Source organism: Typopeltis vanoorti, chromosome 16 (genome assembly GCF_054136105.1).
Source record: "Typopeltis vanoorti isolate ZY-2024b chromosome 16, IOZ_Tvanoo_1.0, whole genome shotgun sequence".
Taxonomy (NCBI): Eukaryota; Metazoa; Arthropoda; class Arachnida; order Uropygi; family Thelyphonidae; genus Typopeltis; species Typopeltis vanoorti.
The window spans coordinates 30983440-31010954 of record NC_143564.1 but is presented as its reverse complement, the minus strand read 5'-3'; the positions used below and the strand labels follow the sequence as shown (position 1 = coordinate 31010954).

General features: G+C 36.4%; 1 protein-coding gene across 2 annotated transcripts; it reads right to left on the bottom strand.

The window, feature by feature from the left end:
• Positions 1-1699: 1699 nt before the first annotated feature.
• LOC150097924 (sedoheptulokinase-like) lies at positions 1700-27229 on the bottom strand. Of its 2 annotated transcripts, XM_090406305.1 has the most exons (4): positions 26585-27229; positions 9490-9665; positions 6254-6451; positions 1700-2242 (listed from the first exon to the last, which is right to left on the bottom strand). In XM_090406305.1, the coding sequence occupies exons 1-4, from the start codon at positions 27205-27207 to the stop codon at positions 1842-1844; spliced, it is 1398 nt and encodes a 465-aa protein (XP_090262431.1). In that variant the 5' UTR covers positions 27208-27229; the 3' UTR covers positions 1700-1841. The 2 variants fall into 2 exon arrangements, with proteins under 2 accessions (XP_090262431.1, XP_090262432.1); XM_090406306.1 differs by lacking the exon at positions 6254-6451.
• Positions 27230-27515: the final 286 nt, after the last annotated feature.

Below are 27515 nucleotides of genomic sequence, written 5' to 3'. Positions count from 1 at the left end.
TTGAATGTATTATAGAACAAGGAGAAAAATCAATGATAACAACCTTTGTTAGGAAACAGAAACTATTGAGACTTAGGTGCGACAAGCAAGGCCACTTGTTAAGTATTTTTTTACTGGAACTTTCATTTTAGTATTATTTTGCTTTAGTTAATATTTACCAGTTTTAAACTTAATCACTTATTACTACTTAATTAGCTGCTACTATAAACATAACTAATTTATTTACATTCAAATATTGTAGTAAAAAAAGTATCTTTTTAATCTAATTTTGTTCCTATGCAAATTAACTATAGGAAATCTCGAACTCCCCCTACCTCGTCAGTCGAGTCGATACTGTTATTTTTAAATTATGGGTACCCTAATATATATATATATATATATATATATATATATATATATATATATATATATATATTAAAAAAAAAACGACGTCAATAATACACAGAGATGAAAACTGATGCGATGGACTTTCTTGGGGGGGGGGAGACATATACCTCAGGTATGGCAGTCAGACCATTGAAATATGTAAGTAATTTTTCGTTGTGCTTTATTTAAATTAATCGCTTTTTTCTAATACAGTGCTTCATGCATTCTTTTATTTTTTCTACTACAATACACTTTGCAAATAATTAATTCCAAGCAAAACTACAAGTGAGATGGATATTCTCACTGTACTACAATTTTTTCACTAGGAAATTCTGCTGGAAGGAACCAGATCTAATAATGAAATGCTTTTAAGACAATCACTTCTTTTTAATTAAGCAGGCTTCTACAGAAATAACTTGATGAGCCATAATGTAGGAAATCAAATTCCATTCTGGTTATGCTCCAGATGGGCAGTGAAGGTAGTTTCAATGTCGAGTGTAAATTAAATTCTGAGAAATACAAAATATATATATATATATATATATATATATCCTTAAAAATATATTTAAGCAACTAGCGATCTGATCGAACATAACTTGATAGCCCAGCTGTTCAAAGGAACAACTCACTCCTACACAATGCATTTCGCATTAATTGCAACACGCTACACACAAACATTGAAATACCTGTATAATAATTCGGTGAACATCATTAGCAGAACTGTATGCATTACACCTTATTTCTACAATTCCATGCTTGAGAAAACCAGAGAAATGCTCAAGCATGGAATTGTAGAAATAAGGTGTAATGCATACAGTTCTGCTAATGATGTGCACCGAATTATTATACAGGTATTTCAATGTTTGTGTGTAGAATTATAAAGTTGAATTATAAACTTAAGTTTATAATTCAACTGAAAGCTCATAATTTTACTTAAAACTAAATAATGTTTTAAATATATTCGATAAGCAGTAATACAAAAGTTGATATGTGACAAACCAGTAGGAGAGGTAAGTGGCTCTTTAATATAAAAGTAACTAATTAAGGCTTTAATCGAACAGAATATATTAAACAGAGTACACTTCGTCTTCCATCAAAAAGAAATTAATAATAATAACAACAACAAATTAAAAAAAAAAAAACGGAAAAGCGAGCAGTAATTTTCTATGAACTGATCAGAAATTTACAAACCTCATTACACGGAACTATTCCCTACGAATTCAAGTACAGTCAGTAATTAAAAAATTACTGACTAATCTAATCTATATCTACTATAATAATTTCGATGCAGTCAGATATCAATTGCTAATGCAGTCAAGGAAACAAAAATAAAGCCATCTAAGTTCTACTTTCGTTTAGGACTGATTAGATTAGATTATAATCTAATCTACCCTACACAGGGTAATTTACATTTATATTCTCACAGACCATTTATTTCATTCACTTTCTTCCCCTCCCATAAATAGTTTACATTCTCATAAATGTTGCAAAACGGAAAGAGCTGCTCCAACAGCTGCATCACTTCCTGCACCATATACTACAGGAAGTTCATAAAGTTGTTCGACTTCTTTTTGCAATATGACGTTTTTAGTCAGAGCAGTTCCGCTACCCATAATTCGTTGTATCTTCGCTTCGATAAGCTGCTCACGGGGCATCATGGAATGTAAGTTAGCTATGAGGCCCTTACAAAGAGCACGTGTTACTTTTCCTAGAGTGAGGCAATGAGGGTCGATGTTATGGGCAGAAGCTCGTTGTTCGGCTAGGTGTCGCTCACCATACAATGTTGGCACTATGGTAATGTCGGATTCAGCACTGGAGTCGTCTTGACCAGTTGCCTGGATACGTTCCCAGATCTTACTTTCCGGAACTCCTAAACCTGAAATGAGGAAAGAAAAAAAAATTGTCAAAACAATACACACACAATTGATTCTGCAAGAGTTAATTATGATATTATACCCATAAATAACCCAGCCATGCTTAGTGAAATCTTGACATGCCGGTCCCAAGCCCGGATAAATGGGTGGGTTGAGCGCAGGGCTAGCAACCCAGTCTCAGAAAAAAATTTTTGCTATGGAAACTGAAACCTTCCAAAATGTGATACTGGATGAAGCAAAAAACAGAGTCCGGTGGAAAATGCTGCTCCCAGGTGGAGTGAAGAAGATTAAGTAATACCCATAAATATTATAGGAAATGAATAAATAGACTTAGTGGTGTATCAGATGGAAGCAAGCACAACACCTTGAAAATATGGCGATAAGGTGGATATTGAGGATAAGGTGGCTACTTCTGCCTAAATTTGTGTGTATTCTCTTGGCTGGTTTGCCTGGTTGCGGGACGAAACTCTTCCACCCCCCCTCCACTTCCGCACAGGACTGACTAACTCACCTTCAAATGAAAAGCCCTGATAAAGATTCTTCGTGGTCGAGACGGGATTCGAATTCCCAAGGACATTCCGACTGAGTTACAAAGGATCTAATCAGTAACTATCGTTAGAGCATATACTTCATGAAAGAGTTTTCAATTGGGTTGTATCGAGAAATCATTCAAGAAGTTTCGAAAACAGGAGTTCAGAATGGTGACATTGCTACACCATTACATAATCCTGTCTACAAAAGTGGAAATGTTGGCACTGAATGGAATCAAACGCCCATCAATATGAAGGCAGGAAAAGTTCAATAGTTTGTTAGTACTGAAGTAGAAACCCAATGAAAGTGGCACTGCAGCGATCAGTTAATCCTTACAAAATACTCACTGAGTAACGTGTGGAAAATAGCGTGCATAAAATCTAGAGATGAAACAGGAACAACTGAAAAACAACAGTAAATCCCTCAGTATAGATCTTGCATTGAAAGTATTGCAAGGCTAGATTTTTCACAAAGGATGACAGAAAATATTCGGAACTTTGACGATTTTATTTCGATACTTGATAAAATTACAATGGGAAAACATTTTTCAAAAATACGAACAGTAATACTTTATGGTCTTAATCTCTTTCTTCGCAAGCAGTTCGATGCCGCAACAAGCAATACCAAGACCAGTTATTGAAGGTGATTAATTCTCGACATATAGTCTCAACATTACATTGTCGAATGTCTAACAACCAGTAAATGAGCGATCGATAATCAAATGATTCCAGATCCAGACTGTATGCTAAATGAGCAAAGCGTTCCATCTCCTTGATCCTCCCCCCCCCCTTGCATCTCAAATACAGTATGCAGCTAGTTGCTAGACATGGTCATGGAACATCTGCTTTCAAATGACCAGTATGGCGTAGTGATTGCGCAGAACATCATGTGCAATTAAACTAGGTGTTGGAGAATAATGATGTGAGTCGCTGATGGCGCACATCTTTATTCTCAAACCTGCTCCTCTCACTTCCTCGAAATTGAAGATATGAATCTTCAGAGAACTGAAGATGAATATAAATGAAGGAACTCGATGGTCGCGCAGTTCTCTGAAGTAGAACTGCGAGAGAAAAAAAAAAAAAAAAAAAACGTGGCCTACGTGAGGTTATTTTTTCTAGTGTTAATTTGTGTGGAACATTTCCTGCTGATTTGACAACAGATAAAGATGACGTAGCGCAGTTTCCTCTGAAGTAAAGAATCGAACCGACAATCTACGGATGCATATCGTAGGATATGCTTCGATAGCTTGATACATTGTTTTTAGGTTCGAGTGACCACCTAAAATGATGGTTGCTTTTAGGGATGATGTCGCTGGCCTTTCTACTAAGGTCTTAAGGAAGCGCTCATTTATTGTAGCATTTGGGGGTGCATCGGAACCTACTTAGGAATGAATCTGAAAGGAGATATTCCGTAAGAATTTCTGGCATATACATCTCCGCTTACTGCTAGTTAAGGGTCAAGTTTCTGGCACTGAGTTACGCGTACCGAATGAAGGAGGGAATCGCCCAGAAAAACGGATGAGCTACTTATGAAGGAGATCATACAAATACAACTTCCCAAACATACTATTCAGAAAATAATTTACTCACTCTGTCATATCCCCCCCCTCTCTAAAAACGTCGAAAACTATTAGCAGAGTGTTTTCTAAATGTTCATAATGATAAAATTTCATGAGCAGATCAGCCATTTTTTTTTTAGTTTTAAGTACATTGTGTTTAAATTTTCATTATTTATTTCAATTTTTTAACACTACTAATTTCACTTAACTTGAAGATAAAGGCACATTTTGATAGGACAGTTGTACTCTTGTCAAACGTTGGATATCTTTGAACAAGCTTACATTCATCGTGAATGAATAACCATTATTCTTCAACGTTATAAATTTTCCCAGTTATTAACTACTACTACAGAATTGCAACTTGGTGTTCAGCATCGGTTAGTGACGTATGTCATACGAGCTACTAACTAAACAATGAACGTTTACTCTCCACGGGGACATTAGCGTGGACTTTGAATTATAAAAAGGATCGCATGACATCGGTGTAAATAATTTGATCAACAAATCTGAAATATGAAGTAATTAAAATTATTTAATGAGTCCATAACAAGGATTAAAACAAGGTTAAATCGTGCTTAATATTAAAATAGTCTTTGTATAATTAATTTTCACCCTAAAGTACCAAAACAAAATTCTCTTTTGGTGGATTTCTTCAAATAAATGACATATTTTATAAGTAATTTATATTTAATAAATTACTCAATATATTTCCAATAAATATAACAGTTCACGAGTATAATACTCTGATAAATTCACAGAATTTTTTTGCAAGAACGATTATCACGTGATTGGCTCAAATTCTTGCTATATTTCAGCAAGACTTTAAGCCAATGAAAGGGTGTTAATTAAATCAATCGCATGAGACTACTTCACCTTCCATTTAAAAGTCCTTATAAAAGTTCTTTGCATCCTTAACGAAATAAGAACTCGTGTATTTCTGACCAAAGGGCATCATCGATTCCGACTGAGCTACGAATTCTCTTTTCACAAATCTAAGAAAGGTTGCCGATCCAAAGAAGATGATTCAAACAATAATAAGGTGGTCCTCTTTCGGAATCGCAAAGTTCAATTACACCGGTTCTTTATCCAGGCCACTTAAAATCGATACACTAATGATGGTTAGCCAAATGACCAACACATAGCAATGGAGTTGTTGTTGTCCAGATTGAATTTAAACTTATGCCAAAATTAAGAAAATGTTATTATTAATCCAGAAGGTTTGTTATTTGAACATATTTCCGCGCCCGCGTATGTGTAAGGTACCGTGTCTGCTTTTTAACCTCCGTAGCGGCTATATAGACACAATGTGGCAATGTTTCTGTTATTATAATGTTAGATCGCTAGAAGGAAGAAAGGCCCATAGGTTCGATTCTAGTCCCTGACTAGAGTAATAATCTTCTATAGGCATTTTTAAGCTGGTTTAGTCGATTTTGGCAGCAAGTATGTATTTTTTTTGTTTTTTTTCTCTTTTTTTTTTCGTAGTATATCAGAAAAAAAAAAACCGTCTCACACTATTTCAGACAATCACACAAGTGTTAGGGTTTGGGATCACGAGATGGTGGAAGTTGTCTGCCGTACACTCTCCCCGATGCCTTGAAAATAATCAAATAGCCATAAACTCAGCTGTTGATGATGTTTAGAGCTGGGGACCAGCTGCCCGTCGATTTCCAAGTCAGAGTTTTAAATGCGCTCAGCTTTCTCCTTTTGGAGAATTAAGAGGCATTAGAAGATGTATTTATTTTCTTTGTTGCACCATACTAATTATTACAATTAATCGAAACAGATCAGCTAGGTGACTATCAGGAATGTTGTTGCCTGATTATAAATACATCAGATTAAGATGTATTAATAATTTGACTTACATTCCGAAAAACTGAATTTAAGCATTTAGATATTCTGATGGTGATTAAACTGCAAAACGTACCAAGTTCGTGAGTCCATTGTTGGAGCATGCGCACAAAAGCTGCTAGAACATTGCCGCCATTAAGGGATGCTGCCACAGCTAAATATCTTCCTCGAAAGTAAGGAAAATACTCCACTGCAGATGCAGGATTACCATTTGGTGGAACGAATCCTTCTGGCATAAGGAATGACAGCTGAGCTGAGGTACTAATATTCATTACTATAAGAAAGTGAGAAAGAAAAGTATGATGATAAAACTATAAGAATAATGAAAACAGCAATATAATTGATAAATAGCTGAAGCTGAGTGATTTTATACTGTTTAAAATGCAACAGTACACGATTTATAGAATTTAGTTATTTTTTTTTCACTTAAAAATATTACTTTTTTTTGTTGTTTTCGTGTTTTTTTTTTAAATACACATAAGCAGACAATGATTTGAAACGACTGCTTTTTTTTAAAATCTGCTCTTGCCCAACACGTCATCATCTTGGGTAGCCTATGGATAATCCAGAAACCCTGCTCAGAAACAAAACATGGAACTTTTTTTTTAAGTTATTTCAGGCTTCCCATGAGCGGGATGATGGTGGTAGTATTAGTCCGACGACAAAAGCGAGAGCTGTCGTTGGCAGGCTGCCAAGAAGTGTCGATTCATGCTGAAGAGGAGAAAGAAATAAGGCGATGTACGAATTGGTCACTAACACGCGAAATCACGTGCTTTATATAAAATTTTCCAACTGTTGTACAAACAAAATAGTTAGCACTTTAAAAACTACAATGATCATAAAAGAGAAGTTAATTGTCCGACTGTAATAACACTCATCCCACAATACGGATTGATTACCCTATTATTGGAATGGATTCTCTTTCTTTTGACATGCGCAGAAGTGTCGAAGGGTCTCGTATCTGTGGGTGTACTATATGGACATATATGGACATAAATGTCCATATAGCTGAAAGATAACAAGGATGGGTCACTTGCTTTTTTTGGGGGGGGGGGGGAATTCAACCAGGTTGCACTAGTCTTCGGCAGGTTATGAAAACAGAACACAAGAAGTAAATTTAGACACAAAATACGCATACATCAAAGTGAGAGGCTAGTATAACATGGTTGAAATAGCATTGTTTTCGATTGATTATAGATTGTTAGCCATAAGTGGATAATTCTTTGTAATTCTATTGCAATGGCGGTGTTGAATTCCATACAAATAGAGTTGTTGAATTTAAGAATGAAACATTCTTTTAGCAATTTCCTGAATTGTTATTACGCATTTCGCCAGAGTAAACTGATAGTTACTTAGATACTAAAATAACACTAAACTGGCGTGATCTACTTCACAAATTAAAGTAGACGCAGCAGGCAAATGAAGATTTTTTTCAATCCATGACAACTATTTCAAGTGGTTTAAATATTTAATGAAGGACAATAACGCAAGTATCTAGGCTTCAAGATATCTGGAATACTGACTTTTATCTGTTTGTATCCTATCACACAATAGCTATAATATATTGTGTTATTCCCTTTACCCTCACGGATATTCAGATGTCACTATTGATACTTAATAAAGAAATTAATAGAATCTAAAATTCAATTTTGTTCGTGACAGCAGTGATTCTTCGTGGAGTGCCTTTATTTTGCTTGGATTTAGTGTCGTTTCTCGTTCAATATTATCGCTATCGCCAAAATGATCCCTACTGGTTCAATCCAGAACAGTATTTTAGTTCACCAAAAAGGTGATTTACGAGATTCTGATCGGAATTTTTTGGTGGGCTTGCAAATTCTACAATTTTGCTTTCCTCAAACTAGGTTCCAACAAGCCTGACTAATTGGGATGGAACATTATCCTGATGGAATATGAAATACTTAAGTGATAGCGTCAAGTACTACGCAGCTGTGAAAATAACATTAAACTATATTGGATGTTTTAGATACTATGATCTATGACATCGGTCTGAACTGCGAAAAATAACTTCCTCTGAGCTTCACTTTTAGGATGCACTGTAGTATTTAGGGTGCTCAAATTTCCTACACCTCCACAACTACACTTGATCGTCAAATGTGAACGTTTTTAATGCGATTCAATACTTCAGTAGTTTCGTTGTTCAAGAATCCCAGAACTACTCCAACACCAACTACTCCAGACAGTATTTCTAGTGATGAATGCCATGCCATTTCAACTACCGTTACGGAATGTCTAAACATGAAGCTGTGAAATTATTTTATTGATGATAGTGGAAATATCCTCTCTCTTTTTTTTTCCCATCAAATTCTTCATAGGAGAGAAACTTTCAGTACTTCTTATATTTATAATCATCAGCTGCTGATTTTAAAAGTTGCAGTTTCGGTAGCATGCAATGGAAAATCAATGGCATAGCAGATGATAACCAAACCTCGTTAAAACTTGTGCATACTTTTATAACCTGTATTTTCTTTGTGTCTTGTTTCATCCATTTCATTACTTTTTAGGAAGGGTGATTCGAATACTTTTCAGAATACAGTTCAGATCGATCTAAACATAGGATTATCATTAATCCTATGATAATAATAATAAGCTAGTAGCTATTAATGCAGCTTTAAACATCCCATCCGTGTGAAGATAACGAAGTCACTCTTAGAATTTGACGAAACTCAGTATCTGTCTTTATATATATAGATTACACTGGCGTAATTTGATTTTTCTTATAATATATACAATATATTAAGATTTAAATAATGGAAGTTATACAAAACTGTATATTTTATAAACCTATTATTATTGCAATGACACACAACAGCAATTGTGCTAGTTGATTCCAGCGCCTCCTTCTGCCACATATCCAAGGACTACATCAACATAAATGCGATGTCATACATGGATAACAGTTTTGTTCCTGAATTTTGTAACATGTTATAAGTGAGTACAAAATATAACGCATATGTGATTCACATTTATTTGCACAGTTTTTCCAGTCATTTTAAAAGCATTCCAGTCACTGTGAAAATGACAGTTGTCATTGTCAAACAAGGTGATTGAAGTTAACACATTCGGTCACACTGTTTGACAGTGACAGTCATTCTCTATTTTATAGATAACACAACTTTATATTCTTCGTCTGTTTGCTCATGGCAAACATTTAGAACTTCTTGATTTCCATTATCTTAGATTTTTATCAAAGTTTAATCTAGAAAATATTATAAGACGGTATTTGTCTTCTCAGTGGCTGCAAGTTACTTCCCTCCAACTAAAACTAACAATATATTTAACCTTCAAACATACCAGCATCATGTTCCTTTTCCATTATGGAAAATACTGAACACTGCAAGTCACCCATGGCTGCAAACACTGGAGTACCTTGAGGAATTCCATACCAATCAGATATTGTGTGGCCAATTATACTTCCGGCTGTAGTCACATCCGGCAACAAATCAATGCGGAAATCGACTTCTTCCAATCTGAAAAGAGAAAATAATTTCATCTTACTTCATGTATGAGAAGCAAGCATTACGGAAGAAAATAAAAAAATAAATAAATAAATAAAGGAAAAGAAATACTCTGCGAAAGTCAATAAAGAATGGCCGTTTAAAAACCATCATGGCTCCAATTTTCTCGATCATGTGTAAGTTAATATGGTAATTCAGTACAAAATGCGAGTTAAGCTGCGTATGCATTAAAAAAATAAAAATTCGAACTATTAATTCCTTAATTTTACAGCACTCAGTATTTATATAGATTTTGGGTGCAGGCATGATCGAAGATCTGTATTATGAAATCAGAATACGAGAGGCTATCATATACATGAGATACCTCTTGCCTAGTAATAACTGTCACATACACAGGAAACAGTTCAGGGGGTTTAGAACAGAGGCGTAGCTAGGGAGGGGCGGAGGGGAAGGTCCGCCCCGGGCGGCATTTTGAACTTTTGCAGTTAATTCTAAAATACAGTTTCGAGAACTCATTTCCAAATATTGTAATACTACTGCGAATTTTCCTCACAATTGCTGTAAGTATTGCTAGTTGTGAGAGGAGTTTTTCTAAATAAAATTGATTGAGAATTACCTACATTACTATGAAATAGACTTCGCCAATGTCATCGACGATTTTGTTAACAGAAAAGCAAGAAAGATAACATTTTAGAATGTTGAAATTAAAGTTTTACTTCAAAAATAAACAGTGTTTTAATTTATTTCCCTATACGTCGTTTGACTTTTTGTAGTATTTTTGGTGTGTATTGAGAGGAGCGACAAACTCAGGGATCGCCCCGGGCAGCAACAGCTCTAGCTATGCCACTGGCTACAAAGCAGTCCTAAGTATCAAGGAATTGTTAGCGAAACGGCTTCTTGGCTTCCCACCCCACAATTAACCCAATTTGGTACTCCGCGACATCTTCTCCCCTTTTCAAACTATAAAACGCCCTAAAGGAAAACCTTTAGAAAATATTGCAGATATATTATAAATAATGATGACATGGCAGCTGCTACTTCCATTCCCAATCAGAGATGCATTAACAATGAATAATCACTTGGAACATGTATATACTTTAATGCTCCCCACAAAAAGAAACAGGTCTCGGATATAAAGCACTCATACAGTACATATTTCCTGTCTCTCTCTCTCTCTCACACACACACACACAGCATTTCTAGCTATGGATATAACTACCATGCATGAGTCAGTTAAAACCACGTGATGCGTGATAATGAGGCCCAATGCCACAGCTATACAGCTGTACTCGAATTTTCCGCTAATCACTGAACATGATCACATCTCGTCATGGCATTCCAAAACAGCCCTACGCTGCTAATGTACGAGTTATATTTAGTGGTCGGGAAGCAGTGGGAGAAACTGTCAGTTGCATAAGAAGAAAGGCAAGAGTTTATTTATAATGGCAACAAATTATGGCGACGAGAGGTTGATTCCATATGCCCTTATGGTTTTAATTGTCCCAGTTCAAATGAGATGAGAGCAATGGGGAAAACAAGTTGCTACATAGAAACAGCCGCACTGCTTTACAGCTACATAACTTAAAAACAATTTTCGTTATTGTAAGAGAAAGAAACTGAATGAAATGTCAAGTCATTCTTGTTATCACCTCATATGGCTTCCTGTGTCTACTTGTCCACGTCCTGATTAATGATGCACTGTTCCGCGTTGTTTTCACCACCACTTCTATGATATAAATTAAATGGTAGACCTTCACCCTCTCTCTACCTTCCCCCTCCCCTCCGGATCACCGCTCTCCCATGCACAAACCATCTGAGGTCGTATCCAAATCACTAATTTACATTTCGTCACTATGGATAATCTTTAACAAACAATGTGTTAAAGCCAAACTCCTGCTAGCCTCTAGACAATTCTTCTGTTCACATCTATCTAATTCTGTATCTTAGTTCTCATCTACTTTTCCAAATTACAACAACCAATCCAAAAATGTACAATGATTCTATAATTCAACGCTTTTGCTTTGAATCCATCCTTGCACAGTCGGTGCTAGCTTACGATCTTTCTGTTCCTTTGGGATCCTTCCATATGATAATCGTTTCAATTATCAAGTTAGAGGTGGTATTGAATATTTGATGCCCACTGCTGCATTAACTTCTAGAATAGACAATATTTTAAACAACACTAGCTCATGCACCAATTCCTCAAACTCCTACTAAGAAATAGTCTAACAAAATTCGGTTAAGTAGCTGTGATATATCTTTTTCCTTGGCTAGCCCGCCTCCATACAAAAGTGATTCTTTCTCCTACCGGCCACATAAGAAAAATAAAATCCTCTACTTTTCCTTAACGTGATTCACTGGTCTTTCCTCATATCATAATTTATATTTCTTTACTACACTTGTTTGTATGACTCTTGCCTTTTATCAATCTAATTTTGTGAATTTCCTGCTTAATATCTTCATCCATTTCACATCTATCCTTTCTATATTTCTGTACCTCTAAATATACAATACGTTGGTCCTATTTCAAAATGATTCTTTACTGGCTCCCAAATCTGTTCATTTTTGCTTTAACTTCCTCTTTACAAAGCATCTTCAAGTTTTCTTCCCAGTCTCAGAATGCTACGTGCACATTTCTTTCCTTTAGACATGACTGCTTATCCACATGGTTGAAACCACTCGTACCAGATGACAGTAAAAAGACTAACTCACCTTCAGACAGGATCAGAACCCAAGTTTTCTTTCCTTTAGACATGACTGCTTATCCACATGGTCGAAACCACTCGTACCAGATGACAATAAAAAGACTAACTCACCTTCAGACAGGATCAGAACCCAAGTTTTCTTTCCAACCGAAGCACAAAATTTCGCGACTGGGATACGAAGGCGTATCCATGGACGGACACAATGCTTTTGGATCAACTGAAACATGGCATGAACGCTTTCCTCTATTTCTAAGGCGTTCCTTTATTTCTAAGATGATTCCTTTCTATGACAATGACTGCTCGTTGCATGTTTTAAAAATTTAGAAGAATCTTAATGATAACTATCACGAAAAGTGGTGGTGATAGAATTTCCAGCAGAATTCAAGCACCAAAAACTGAATGTCTGCATGGCAAGTGAAAGATGAGTAATTAACTTAACCACTTTCTGCAAAGTCAGTTTTTGGGAAAACTATATGGATATCAATATTCAATAGCTGGATGAATTTAATTTTTCAAGACAAAATGTCTATGGCATTGACCATGATTTGTAAACCCCCCTCTACATTTTCAGTGACTTCAATTTTAGTGACATAACTAGTTTTCATCTCTTTTGCGAGTATTTTTTATTTATTTTATTTATTTATTTATTTATTTATTTTTTTGGACCTGCTTAAAGCTCTTAGTTCTCCGTTACTGAGCTTCATACGATTGCAGTTTCGCTCCGAACTGAAATATCGGACTTGATGCCATAATTAGAAACATTTCTAGACATTGCTACTGTAATTTGTAAAAATAAACAGGGAATTAAACATATTCAATGAACAGGAAATATTAAAAATAAATGAAATGCATAACTATTTTTTTTGTTCCATGAAACATGTACAATAATAATATTTTACAAAAATTTTCCTACTACATTTTAACATTATTTACATATACAGTCATCCCTCGACTTAGGTCCGGGTTCCGTTCCATCCGGGAGGATGTAAGTCGATACATTAAATCAACAGAGTTATAGGGGTTAGGAACTTAACCGTAATATACTGTCATTTTAATTTTTAAACCTTATTATAAAACTGTACTGTGCGTAACTGCCACTATAAAACAGGGAATAATCACCCAAATCTTCCTCCACAATCACATCTTCATTACCTTCCCTGTGAGAACGATCCGGCTGTGGCTCTTCTGGTGTAACCTTTTTTTTTTTGATGAAAATGTCCACTGTGCTTTGCTTATTCCTCTTCTTCTTTTCATCATAAATTTGTTCATAGCAAGCAAACGAATCATGTACTTTCGTTTTTATTATTAAGTAGTGTTCAACATTGGCGTCCATGTCTTCGGCCATTTTGGGAACATCGCTAACTGCGAATAACATTTCTGCAAGACCCTTCACTGTAAATTGTTTAACTATCTCTTCCTGTTTCTCGTTTCCCCTCTTCCTTTTCTCGTTTTTCCTCTTCTGCAACTCTTCGACCAATTCTTCGTTGGTCAACTCTTCAGAGGAACTTTCTATGAGTTGAATTATGTCGTCATCGTTCACTTCGAGATTCAGATTGTTTGCTAAGTCCACTATAATAACAAACTTCCAAAATCATGTACAAACCTTATTAATGTCTTTTTCCATATGCCACTCATACATTGAGAGGTCACTTCGTCCCAAGCCACAGCAATATTTTTAATAGCATGATAAATATTGAATGTTTTCCAGAATTGCATGAGAGTTTAGTCATTTCCTTCAGTAGCAGAAATGGCTTGTGAAAAAAGTTCTCCGTAGTTAATAAGCCTTAAGCACTACATGAACTCCGTAATCCATCGGTTGGATCAATGAAGTAGTGTTTGGAGGGAGAAACATGACCCTGAACTTGGTGAAGATCACCACTATAAGACATATAAGACGGATGACCTGGAGCATTATCTAGAATTAATAAAATTTTAAATTCTACATTTTCTTTCACACAATAGCTTTTTATTTCACTCGCAGAACAGTCGATTAAAGCATCCTCAAACAATTTTTGAGTCATCCACGACTTCTTATTGCTCAGATAATGAACTGGAGTCTGTTTCCTAATGTTTTTGAAGATTCATGGATTCTCACTGTGCCATATCACAAATGGTTTCAGTTTATATCCAGCCATATTACCCGTAACAGAATCGTAATACGGCGATTAAGAGCTTTGAAACTAGGAATAGATTTTAGCTTTTTGTGGATGAATGTCCGCTCGGGCATTTTTTCCGAAACAAGGACGTCTCATCCATATTAAATATTTGCTGTAGCAAATAATTTTCCTCCGTAATAATTTTATCCAATTTTCCCACAAACTCCTTGGCAGCCTTCTGAGCACTTGCAGGTTCCCATACATTTTCACATTAAGCAGCGCAAAACGCTGCTTGAATCTCATGAACCAACCGGAAGAAGCATTGAATTCGTAGTCATAATCAGGTTCTGCTTTCTCCTTAATAAGGAGAAACTTTTTTTCCTTACTTTTTCTCCTTGATAAGGAGAAAAAGTAGCTTTTCCTTATCACCGATAGGACCTTGTCGTTGCTTCGTCACTATCGTCGATTTAATGGAAGCAGATCCTTTCACAGCCTCTACGATTTTATCCTTATTTTTCAAAATGGTCGTCACTGTAGAATGAGACCATCCGAAGTCATGTGCGATCACATTGACGGGCTTACCAGCTTTATGTTGCTTTATAACAGGGGTCGCCAAACTTCTTTGACCGTCGACCCCTTCAAGAGATTCTTACTTTTTATCGATCCCATCTATTTTACTATTACGTAATTATAATAGGACAAGCAGAAAAGACGCTTATGTGAGTTTTTAGACTGTTTATTTTATAGTTACAGTGTTTCTTATATGTGTAATATAGTATATATTATTATATTGGCTTAACGTCAAAGGGATACGTTTTTGTTTTTGACGTCCTTCTTAACATTACATATTTGATAGGAGGGATAAATAATATATAAAATATAAAATTTAATTTAGATAACAAAATAACAATAATACAATCTTTCTATAGGTATATATAGGATATATAAAAGTACCAGCCCTGCCTCAACTCTTCAACATAGAGAAGTTTAGTTCTTGAATGAATAACGAATTATAATATGTATGTTGATGAATTTTAGAACATTAACGCTCACTTGTATGTCGATGCGCAAATATGAGAACTGGGATCGAATACATGTAAGTATAAGTAAATAAGCAGCCACGCACGTGTTGCAATCCCTCTCACGCCGCGCCGGAACCGCCGACATCCGTTTATTGGTAAATACGTCATTTTAACTATTTTAAGTTAGCTAATAGTTACCTCCGTAACTATTTTCATGACCTTGCTCCGTCTTACAGGTCCTATTCATGTCACTGTACCCACGATTCACTCTTAATTGCGTTGTCATTCAGGATGGAGGTAATCCAAGTTTACCGAATTAAATATTACCCGTACAATGATGTCTTATATTTTTCTATCGACCCCCAATCGACCCCTAACAATGTTATATCGACCACTTTGGCGACCACTGCTTTATAACTTGCAACTGCGTTTCAAGATCAATTGCTTGCCTCTTTTTCTGTGATTCTTCACTAGGTTTTTGGATTATGCGTGTAAGGGCCATGTAGCATATGAAAATAAAACTTCCTTTTATTTCCACGAAAGACAATAGCTGATTTTGTCTTTCGTGGAAGTAAAAGGAATTTTTACATTATATGGTATATACATTGGCAACTAATTCACTGTGTGCAGATATGTCCATAAATATATTAACCGGATACCAACTGTTGTTGGGAAAAGTATATATATATATAAAATGTGTGTAAATATATATAAAAGGTGGTAAAAGTTTTGAGGAAACTTGAGTATTTCACCAACTTCAATAAGTGAGTTTACCTCCAACCGCGACTTCATTGAAAGTCTGAGCAGATTTTCAATAAAGTTGATAAACAGAAGTAATCTGCGCATTCCACTGCCAAAACCTCGCTACTGATAGCTAGTACCAGTAGCGAAGATGGACATACCAATCTCTTTGCTTTCCCATTTGTTCAGATCAAGTCACCACAGCTTCTGCTGCTACACTAATGGTATGGCATCAAGCTGATACTCTACTGGACCGTTTCCAAAGAACCACCAGAATTCTACAGACTACAATATTAATGTAATGGGCACTACAACTATGTCTCAAACCAGAAGAAGCATTCTTATACTGTAATAAGGTTGCCACAATAGTTAACAAATGGGATAATACACTCCTCTGCCAGCGCCACGCAAAGATTTCAAACTGCATATACTGTATATGTATATTAACTTCCTTGTATAACAGCTTTTCAACATCTTATCTGTCCAATAATGAGAAACTCTTCACAACGCAAGTAATAAACGAACACTGTTTGGGGATGATGTAGATTTGTAAGCAGCTATCTATTCGTGGAAACCGGAAAAAGTGTTAACATGTAATATTGTGGCACAAAGGCATGCGCAGCAGATAACCTAAACTCCAAAGAAAAGAAATTTCTCACATGAGCACTGCTGAGCTCCAGGAAGTTAACTTTTTATGAATGTTCGAATTGTTGTCTCGCCTGGGAACTTTACTCCTTATTTTGGCTAAAATAAAGCAGCAACCCAACTCTAGTTGTGAGAATCACTCAGGCATTCGTTGAAATTAAGACGGAGGAACTTAGAGCTTAATAAGACTGACATATCTCTATTAATAGCATGTCTTTTCCCTCCAATTTACCTGTTTTGTCGGATGAGATATCTCCTAATCTTTTCCTTCAGTTTGTGGTCTCAAAATTTCTTGTTTGTTTTTTTTCCCTCATTAGATTTCGATCTCCATTGCTCTGTTTGAGTTGCAATCATCGATTACTGCAGCGCAAATAGAGTTGGTTATCAGAGTTACAATCAGTTGGCTATCATGAGCCTACTAGTTGTCAACTAGTAGCAGCTCATGATAACCAACTTCCAGCGAGATATTAACTTCTAAACTATATAAATTTCCAGAAATATACATAAATGCAGTTATTTAGCCTTCATCCCTTGTATAGATATACAGCGTGGTTTCTGAACAGTATGAGGAAAATGGTACGTCTGAATAATGTTTACAGTATCGCGCGCGCGCGCGTGTGTGTGTGTGTGTGTGTGTGTATCTTTCTGTACACATACGCACACCGTATTTGCCTGTTAAACGGTATGAGAAAACCTGAGTTTCCTGGAAGAAAAAATACTCTTCACTACCGTATGAGACCGACTAACTTACCAGTTGAAAAGCCCGTATAAAGTCCTTGAAAGGATTCCAACCCAAGTCTTTCCAACAGACAAAAAAATCGCGATATCCTAGAGACTGAATTACGGAGGCGTGCTTATTTAAGAAGGAAGTTCAGATAGACTGTGGTATTCTGAGTGGATCCAACAGTGTCAAGAGAACGAATATATACAAAAAAGTACTCCCCACACTACTATCAGTCTAGTCGTACTACATCGTTCATCTCTACAATCAATGGGCAACTAGCCGCCAGTCCACGTATCGTGCCAGGTGACAACACATGGCTCTATTGATTCGTGCTGCTGCTTCTATGCCTCTAGAAAGAGGTTCTGCAATCGTCGACAGGTTGTCGAGACATTTCCTTTTCGGGCGGAAAGATCGGCGCCTGAATTTCGTCTAGGATGCGCGGTATCTTTATACAGGCATTTCAACTGATGATAAATTCCCACCAACCAGACAAACTTGGTTGAAAAACAACATGCTGTCCTTTTAGCCTTAGTTGCTTTGACCATAATTCCAACAAGTACTACGTACAGTACATATGCCATAACTTTCCTGCAGATGAACAACCTGTACTAGGAATTATTGGACTATGAAATCTTTCTCCGCTCCTCAACTCTCGAGTGGCGGTATTCCTATGTTCACTATGTACATTAGCTGACAAAAGTTGAACTTTACAAAGAGTTATCTGCTGCTGAAACTATGATTAATTTTTTCACAGCTCTTGTAACCGACCATACATCAACGCGGTCTTGCCACAGGAATGGTAGTATTTTGGGGTTGAACCACTTTCGATACTTACATGTGAACACAGCAGAACATTTCCTGCGATACTTGTAATGGGACGCATTTGGAAGCGACTATGATACTGCATTAAAAAAAAAGAAAAAAAAAAGACAATTCTTAACTAAGAGGTCAAGCTGATGCTCAGATAAGATGCTCTTGACGTGTTTGGTGGCTACTCAGTTTCTGTTTATTATTTTAGCCAAAAAGAAAAAAAAAAAAAGGTAAGGCTCCTATGTGAGACAACTCGAACATTATCATCATAGAAAGCTAACCTCAGCAGTGCTCATGCGAGCAACTTCTTTAGCTTGTTTCCATCTACTGTTGGATATAGTCCTTTCAATAGCGCACTTAGGATTTAATCTTGGGGGGGGGGGCGAGTTGAGTAGACGATTTCAGAATACACATTACGCATCGCATACAACCTACCACTGAGCATCTACAATGATCGCTAATTCATAAGTAGTAGAGAAATAGAAGACATGACAACATAAATTAAAAAAAAAAAAATTTTAATCAGGAAAAGATTTTTGGAAAATTTTCTAGTGGTTTTCCTTTTTCTTTGGGGGAGACAGGGTCCCTTGGCCTCCCCTCCGGGTACGCCATTGAGTCCTCTCCATTAACTTTTCAGTTCTTTTGGTCTTTAGCCAATGCCCATCACTCATGTCAAACCTTTGTGGGTCATTCCTGCATATTAAGTGATGTTTAACAAATTTCTCTCAAGATGGAGAAAAACTTGTTAAGCATTAGAAAACCTAATCTTCGTGCGCTGAGAACAGTGCACGCACGCACACACAAAATACATAAATAAATAAATAAGAAAAATAAATGAAAAAAAAAGATAATTGAAACTAACGATAACCTTTTCTTGGAAGTAGAATCAACGGCTAAAGTGACGAATTTTTCAATATTGATTCAATAATGGTTTCTATTATTAAAATACAAAGAATGGATTCGAGTGTATGCAGTGGTATCATATAGAATGCTCAGGTTTGATAATGGAGGCTTGTTATGAATATATTATTATTAGACACCTCCAGGTAGTCCAAAGACTCATCGAAGGAGAGGACCTGTTCTACAGCTCTGTCTCCACCACTCAATCCATCAACTGACCTCAACTACACCAACGCCATTTACCGCCGAACAACATCACTAGTTTTTCCCCAGACAATCACAAACATCCATGTCCACGGCGGGATTCGAACCCTCAACCTTTGGCTGGAGAGCAGATACGCTAACCACACTATATATATATTTTCTTTCTTTCTGTGCCTCAGTGAAACAGCACAGTGAGTAGAACTGTAATGTTTGCCTTCTGCTAGAAAGACCTGAGTTCGAATCCTTTTAGAATGTTAGAAATCGTTTATAAAACGTTTTTCAAGTGAATACCATTTGGCCAGTTTCTTACGGATATGATGTTTTCCTCCCTCAAAACGGGGAAACCAGCCCGAGAACGCACACAACTAACTAATATACCCTCGCAGCCTTGGCTGCCTTACAATTCAACCAAATGAATTGTGATTGTGTATTGAGAATTACATTAGTTGCACCACAAGTGTAAACGTTGCTCTATTATTTAGGTCAACTTTTTTGAGTGTTGCATTAACTATATGTATTGCAATTAATTCAAAAGTAATAATATTAATTTCCGCTACTATTTGTTAGTGAACCATGCTTCCTCCTAATTTCATATATCCATCCAGATAGTGTGTGTGTGTGTGTGTGTGTGTGTGTGTGTGTGTGTGTGTGTGTGTGTGTGTGTGTGTGTGTGTGTGTGTGTGTGTGTGTGTGTGTGTGTGTGATGCGAGGTTACGCCATTCAGAAAGATAATCTGGGCTGCTCTATTTTCAAGTAATCACGTAGGAAATGCTAAAAACAATGATGTAGAAGGTGTAAATTACTTGGGGAAAGTAATATTGAATCCATATCATAATACCAGACTGTCCACGAGCTTTATAAAATCTCATGTTCTAAATCAACGTTGCATCATTGTTTATCTCTTCAAATGTCTACACTTTAAACAAAAGAGCGCCCTTGAAGAGATGCTGTATTTCAATTTTTTGCCCGCATATCCATTACATGAGTAAGATTACCAACGTCAATGCAGCTGCAAAATGCTACAATCTGGAAAATTGCCAAAACCTTCCTGACGTCACAGACCTCACTTTTATAAAGCCCATGGCTGCTATCAAAATTTATTACAATATGTACGATGGAGACAGCTACTACGGGCTTATTTTTTACAGTAAATCTTTCAATAAATTTTTCATACTGAAGATCAAATTTCATACAAGCTAAATCCGTTGTTCTTATTCTAGATAAGAATATATATAACATTAAATATAATATAACAGCTTTACATGCAGAAATGTATTTACCCAAATTCACTTATTTTTAACCATACTCGAAGGCTTTTTTTTTCAGCTTTCATAAATTTCATATCTCAATCGGAAAATAGAAGTAAATAAATACACAATTAATTCTTACAACAAAATATAGATGCATTTAAAGAGGATCATCTTTTCGTCAAATAAGAAGACCAAGATCTAACCCCCTCCCCAACCCGAAATTACAAAAAGTCCATGCGTGAAAACTTTCGATTTAATTCATTACTATAATGAATGCTTTTAACTTCGTAAGGGACTTTACTCAGATCCCTTGTAATACTCGAATGTTCCAAGTGGTGATTAGCTATTTTCAGTAATTGTTTTTATACTGAATGTTATTTATTTATATGTGTAAAATATCTAATAAAAAAGAAGCATAGCATATGTGAAAAGTGAGTTGGGTATAGAGGAAGGCTGGAGACTGGCCACATTTTAGAAGCTACAACTTTTTTTAAAAAAATTATTTTTAATTAATTAATGAAGAAGTTATTGTTGCGCTACTGTTATGATACTTGAATTTCAGAGCTATTTGCATTGTCAATAATTAAAATTTTAATGTCAGACAAGTAGCCACTTCAAAATACAGCAAATCTCATGCTTTCTCAGTGCTTTTATCGATTTTTTAAATATATATATATATATATATATATTTAAAAAATGAGCTTTTTTATATGAGATTTATAGTCGAGGAATAAATTGCCAGATCAGTTGAACTATGCGACATGTAACTTATTTGCGATATTTGACTTTCTTCTCACTTCTTAGTCTAATTGTGTATAAGCAGTCATGGGACCGTAAGAGGGTTGCATTTCGAAATTTGTCGAAAACGACTGAACGAGGCGATTTGTAGAGGTGTCTGAGGAGGGAAGGAGGAACGATCGCATCTCAATTCTCTCTTCATTTTAGCCCGACTGTTACCATATTTCTTATTAAGCTTCAGTAGTTCCGTTGGTAACGAATGTGTCCTTTCGTCTATAATATAACGTGTAATAACTTTTCAAGTGAAGGCTATTTAATTGATATTGGTTAACTATTAGTGGCCATTATTCAACTTAGAACGCGAAGTCGCATTAGTCGATTTTGGTCCTACAGTAATAGTTTTTGGCGTACTGTAGTTCCGCTAAACTTAACGAGTTAATAAGATTTTTCCATATATCCTTTAATATTACTCCTTGGTTTCTATTAAGGTTGTTTCCTGTTCGTAGGACCACTGCAGCTTCTTTAAATATTCGACAGCTGTAATCTTCCTCCATGTATGGCATTGAGCTGTTATCCCAATCTATAGGGTGGTTTGAAGTTGAGAAGTGATGCGCCAAACCTGAGGTGTCTGTTCTGTTATGATTAACGTCTCCGACATGTTCCTTCTGTCTAATTTCCAAGCTTCTCGAAGCTTAATAGCAAATATCATATTAAAGAAATAATCATGACGGTTGCCTAGAAAACTATGGCTGTCACTTAATAAACAAAGGAAAGAAGATTAGAGCGAGACTGCGTCCTTTAGGCATGATAAATAAACCAATTTATCATGCCTAAAGGACGTTGCCAGTAATTGTAATGGAATTATTACAATTACTGGCAACGAGGACAACTTTTGAGTGTCGGTGGATGATTTTCATCTGAGATCACTATTCTGATTACTGGAGGAATCGTGTAGTTCGAAAGATGTCATTCTTGGTCTAGAGGGACTATCTAATCCTTAGCCTCATCCATGGTATACATGTGCTATATAGGTTTGCAACCTTTCGTGGTTGGTTGGTTTATGGTTATTATTATTATTATTTGATACCTCCAGAGAGTCTGAAGACTCATCGAGGGCGGGCACTTGCTCTACAACTCTGTCTCCACCACTCAATCCACCAACTGATCTCAACTTCACCAACGCCATCTACCGCCAGCCACCACCACTAATTTCCCCACAGACAATCACAAACATCCATGCCCATGGCGGGATTCGAACCCGCAGCCTTTTGGACGAAAAGCGGGTACGCTAACCACCCGGCCAACCAGACCGGCAGAAATGACAGAAATTTATGACAGAAAGACAGCGGAAAATCATGGTGCGCCAATACGGTTACTACAGTACACAAGTTAATAAATAACCTTCTGTGGAAAGGATTCATGTGATAAATGAGCCTCCGTAGCTCTCAGTGGTATGGACGAAGCCTTTTGGTCGGAAAGATCCGAGTTCCATGCCCATCTCTGATGCAAGGAACCTTTATGAGGTCTTTTCGAGTAAAGACGAAATAGCCAGTCTCATATAGAGTTTTTTCTACTTCAAAAAACAGGCAAACCGGCTAACCACACACATATCTACAGGAACAGAACTCTTCGGGGAAAGATGATAACCTGAACTGGCCCTCTTCTAGGAAATAGTTACTTCTGAACAATACTTCATCTCAGATCCAAATGCAAATGCTGGATACACCCATATGCGAACAACAATAAAAATAATAACATACGATAAATAAAGTGATAGTTATTCATGTAGGATTTTAAATTCAAACTGTTCAATGTTTTCCTCAAAGTCACAAATATTAAATTTAATTGAAATCAGGTCATCCATTCTCGAGTTGTTTTATAGCCGCACATGTACACTGTTCGATGGAAAGTTAAAGCAATTCCAGATTAACAGAAATAAAGAAATAAAAGACTGACACAGACACCTCCTCCACGACATGCTTGTTTTTTGTTCACAGCTATTTACTAACAAAAACACACCCATTTCACTTTGTATTCCACAAACCTAGCGACTCTTTTTCATGATTTAATACTCCGGATTCATATTTTCCAATCCAATTTCTGTTGGATATAAAAGGGAAGATATTCGGTCAAATACAACGGTGCATCCATATGCATCCATCTTTTGCAGTGGTCACAGGTTCTTACTTTATTTCTTCCAACAGTTAGAACTGGTTTTTGGAGACGGTGCGATCTGACTATCATGCGACCAGTGGAAAATTTTAAGTTTTGGTGACATTAATACATTGTTCTGTAAATATATTTGAATACTCTTCCGAAAGGAATGAATGTGAAGGCAAAAGAAGAAAGTAGAAGTGTGCAGCAAACATTACATATGTGTGATAACGATATGAATGGCCTAATGTTTTAAGGCGTTTTGATAATCAAATGCAATATAAAGTGCGCTGCGTTCTGCAACCTATTTGAATTTTTAATAGTGGAACAAGTCGAAAGAAGCCGATGTGATGAAAATGAGTAAGGCAACAATTAACAAAATCCAACGAGTCAAGAAAATTGACCGATTATTATCCGCAAACCACACAGTAGTTACGCTCTGGTATAATACTCTGCTACGAAACCCTAAAATATGGGGAAGTGATCGTAGAAGGAAGATCTAATGAAAGCCAAGGGTCCTAGGAGGGACAGCAAAATCGTCGTTATGCCAGTAATAATGACACATATTTTAGGCCCCACATAACGCAAGTGAATCCAAAGTCTTTTCAGTAATCTAGCTCATTACTTATGGACTGTGAACAGATCCAATGAAGTGACGAGTAGTGCTGAGAGATACTTAGGTGTGATGACTGAGTTTTAGGTTTTCAGAGGATAGGCACAAACTTCTCTGCATATTTTCTGATGGGTGCATATACTTTCAAGTTGAATATAATAAAAGTTCCACAGTAGCTAGGAAATGTTCTCTCCTTTTATTCAAATAAGCGAATTACCATTTATTAAGTTTTTTCTTAAATTTTCTTAAACTGTGCTCTTGATGCATCAGCTTGTTAAAGGATGTACTCTGATTCAAAATTGCTTTCATGCCACTCTGAAACCAATCACGTTTGTGATGCGATATGTTCATATAAAAACGCCGCCATATCCTCTTAAAAAGTACCAACGATCGATTTTTAAAATTTTGTTTATATACTATGAAGTGATGCTAGATAGTACTCCAATATCCTTAAATAATAAGGATCAAAAGATTCTTTGCATCAAAAACCCTTTCCACATTATTCACGAGAAAATCCGTGCATATCCAAGTTCCTATCATTAAACTCATGTTTCCAGGCTTCGAGTATTACAATGTTGTAATCCCTGAATCATTGGTGCTGGATTTGCAAAAGAAGGTGACTTATTTAGAATCCTAAAATCTGCCCATGAACGTGCGATCTACATGCACATCATCAAAGGTAATACCGGCCTGTTTTTTTTTCTTCACTCACGAAAGGTTGTTAGCCTATAATACATTACTACCGTAAGTGGATTAAGGATTTTCCCCTCTATTTTTACATAGTCCGAAAACCCTGCTCTACAGACCAAACCTGGAACTTTTTTCATTGAAGCCTTCAGTTAGCAGGGTGGTGGGTCTCACACTAACCGATGAAATTCATCTTCCTCGGTTGGCCGAGTTCGTTCGCTCTTCAACCAACAAGCGAGGGGTTCGAATCCCACCATGGGCATGTATGTTTGTGGAAGACGAAGTGGTTTGAAAAGTTCCGTGCTTGCTCCTTAGAGGATTTCTGAACCATGTAAAAATAAATTTTTAAAAAATATAAAAAATCCTTAGCCCACCTACGCTACAAATGTACTATAGGTTTGCATATAAGGAAGTGCCCCATTCAAAAAAAAAAATACATTATTGTCGGTCGCTTAATAAATTAGCCGGTAAGAGACCGGCTAATTCACCAGATGGGATTCGAACGCAGATCTTTATAAAGGGCATCGTCACTACCGATTGTGCCGAGGCGTTATTCATCGACGATACTGCTACAAAATATCAATGAAATTATCGCTTGTAACATCAACACTTCAGTTCGCAAGAACTATGGAAAATCATGTCGAATATAAAGAAGGGACCGAAATCACCATGATGTAAACATTAAATATACATTGAGGTAAAACAAAGAAAGTCCTATGGCGTAATTTTCAGTTTCCCACAGGAAGGAAACGCAAATCTCCATAAATGAAATGCAGAACTTTCCGAGGCTTAATACAGTGATATTTACCATATTTCATAGGCTCATACAAAGTCAGCTTCTATGACAAGTTTTATATTTATCAGATGCAAGAATTGTATAATTAAAGAAAAATTAACTACCCTCGGACAATATCTATCCTGTTTCCTCATTAAAAACTTGTCCAAAAACGAGTCAATAAATTTACTTTTCCTTGTGTCGTTGATGATAAAATTTTACTGAAATCATCATAAAATTTCTTTCCTCAATTTGATGCTTTGAATACTACATTAGAAATTAATTTCGGTTTTATGTCTTCAGAGTCCGAACTCTGAAGATGAGAATATCATTTAAGGCCACTATGAACATCGCGTAGATGGTCCCATGATCCACACGTGATGAAATCAGTGTGGGGGATGGAGAGGCGGTACATGCATGCAATAAAGACTTGGATGTGGTCTCCGCAAAAATTTAAGATAGCAAAAGAGCCTATCGAAAGCTTGCTGAGGAACAAACAAAACGAATGCAGTTTTTTGTTAGTGAATTTATATTTTTATTACAATTTTAATTATGACAGACAATCATTTTAAAACATTGCTACATTAATGTACTGTATTTTAAATAGATGTATTCATCGGAATGAATACCACAGCACTTGTACATCCGAACCCTTTTTTTGCTAAAACAGCATCAGAACAAATTGAGATAAATGGCTGCTATGAATAATGCGCAACTTGATCGGAAAGAGTAATTATTAATTCTCAATCGTAGCTAAATGGACAACTCTCCATTATTAAGGTATAACCTGCGAGACATTTATTTATTGTCAACATTTCTATTCGACTGCATTAAACTATGAACTGCACTAAACTAGGAAAAGCTCACCTTTTTTTATTCCAGGTTCTGTTAACAGTATCCAGGTAACCCCAGCTGGCTGCGTTTTGTACAGACATAACCGGTTTATCAAGTCCACACAGCATCGCTACTACAAGGTCTTGAACGGTACCTGCTCGATCATATTTATCCAGGAGTCCCGGTTTGAACCGCTGTAGCCACAACAAAGTGGCGCACCCATGGCCTGTGCTTAGCCGCAAGTGTGATTCTGGCTGAGGTAAAGTTGAGAGGAAATCGGCAGTACAGCGTCCGTCTTGCCACGTGTACAGCATACTAGCCTGATCGACATCATAACGCCCGAAGTTATTTTGATGCCACCCTTCTCCATGTTTCCATAGCACACAGCCGTGCATTTGTCCGGAAACAGCAATGTGTGTTACCCGCGCTAGCGATTCTTTAGCCAACCTAGAGACGCAAAACTGTAGTGCCGTACAAATCTTGTGCACATCTTGTTCGTTTCCCAATGCACCTAGTTCACTCGGAGAAAATGACTTCGTCTCTCTAGATGCTGCCTGAACAATATTTCGGTTACTAGATACAAGGCAAACTTTAACAGTGGTTGTTCCGATGTCGATACCCAGAACGAGCACAGGACGAGAAGCCTCCGCCGCCATTGCTTGCAGACGACAAACTCTAGCAGTAACCGACACACACGTTATATGACGCAGAGTCACCTACAGCTGCTTGATAGTTACCATAGCAACCAATTCACGTGTTCAAAGTTGGTGAGTTGGGAAGAACTTCTGTTACAAGCTAAAAAGAAAGAAAGAAAGAAAAATAAGCAAATAAAACAAATAATAAAAATATAAATCTGTACCATAATAATTAGAAACATTTTATTATATACAGAAATTTTAGTTATGAGCATATATTTAAGTAAATACGAATATGTACTTTAACAACAGAGGCATTATATAACTGA

Bases quoted from the DNA above. Each gene is read 5' to 3' on its own strand.
- LOC150097924 (XM_090406305.1), bottom strand. From the start codon at position 27,207: ATGGCGGCGGAGGCTTCTCGTCCTGTGCTCGTTCTGGGTATCGACATC. The intron at 6,452-9,489 runs GTATGTTTGAAG...ACTTTCTTATAG, and splicing joins GGAAAAGGAACATGATGCTG to TAATGAATATTAGTACCTCA. The intron at 2,243-6,253 runs GTACGTTTTGCA...TCCTCATTTCAG, and splicing joins ACAATGGACTCACGAACTTG to GTTTAGGAGTTCCGGAAAGT.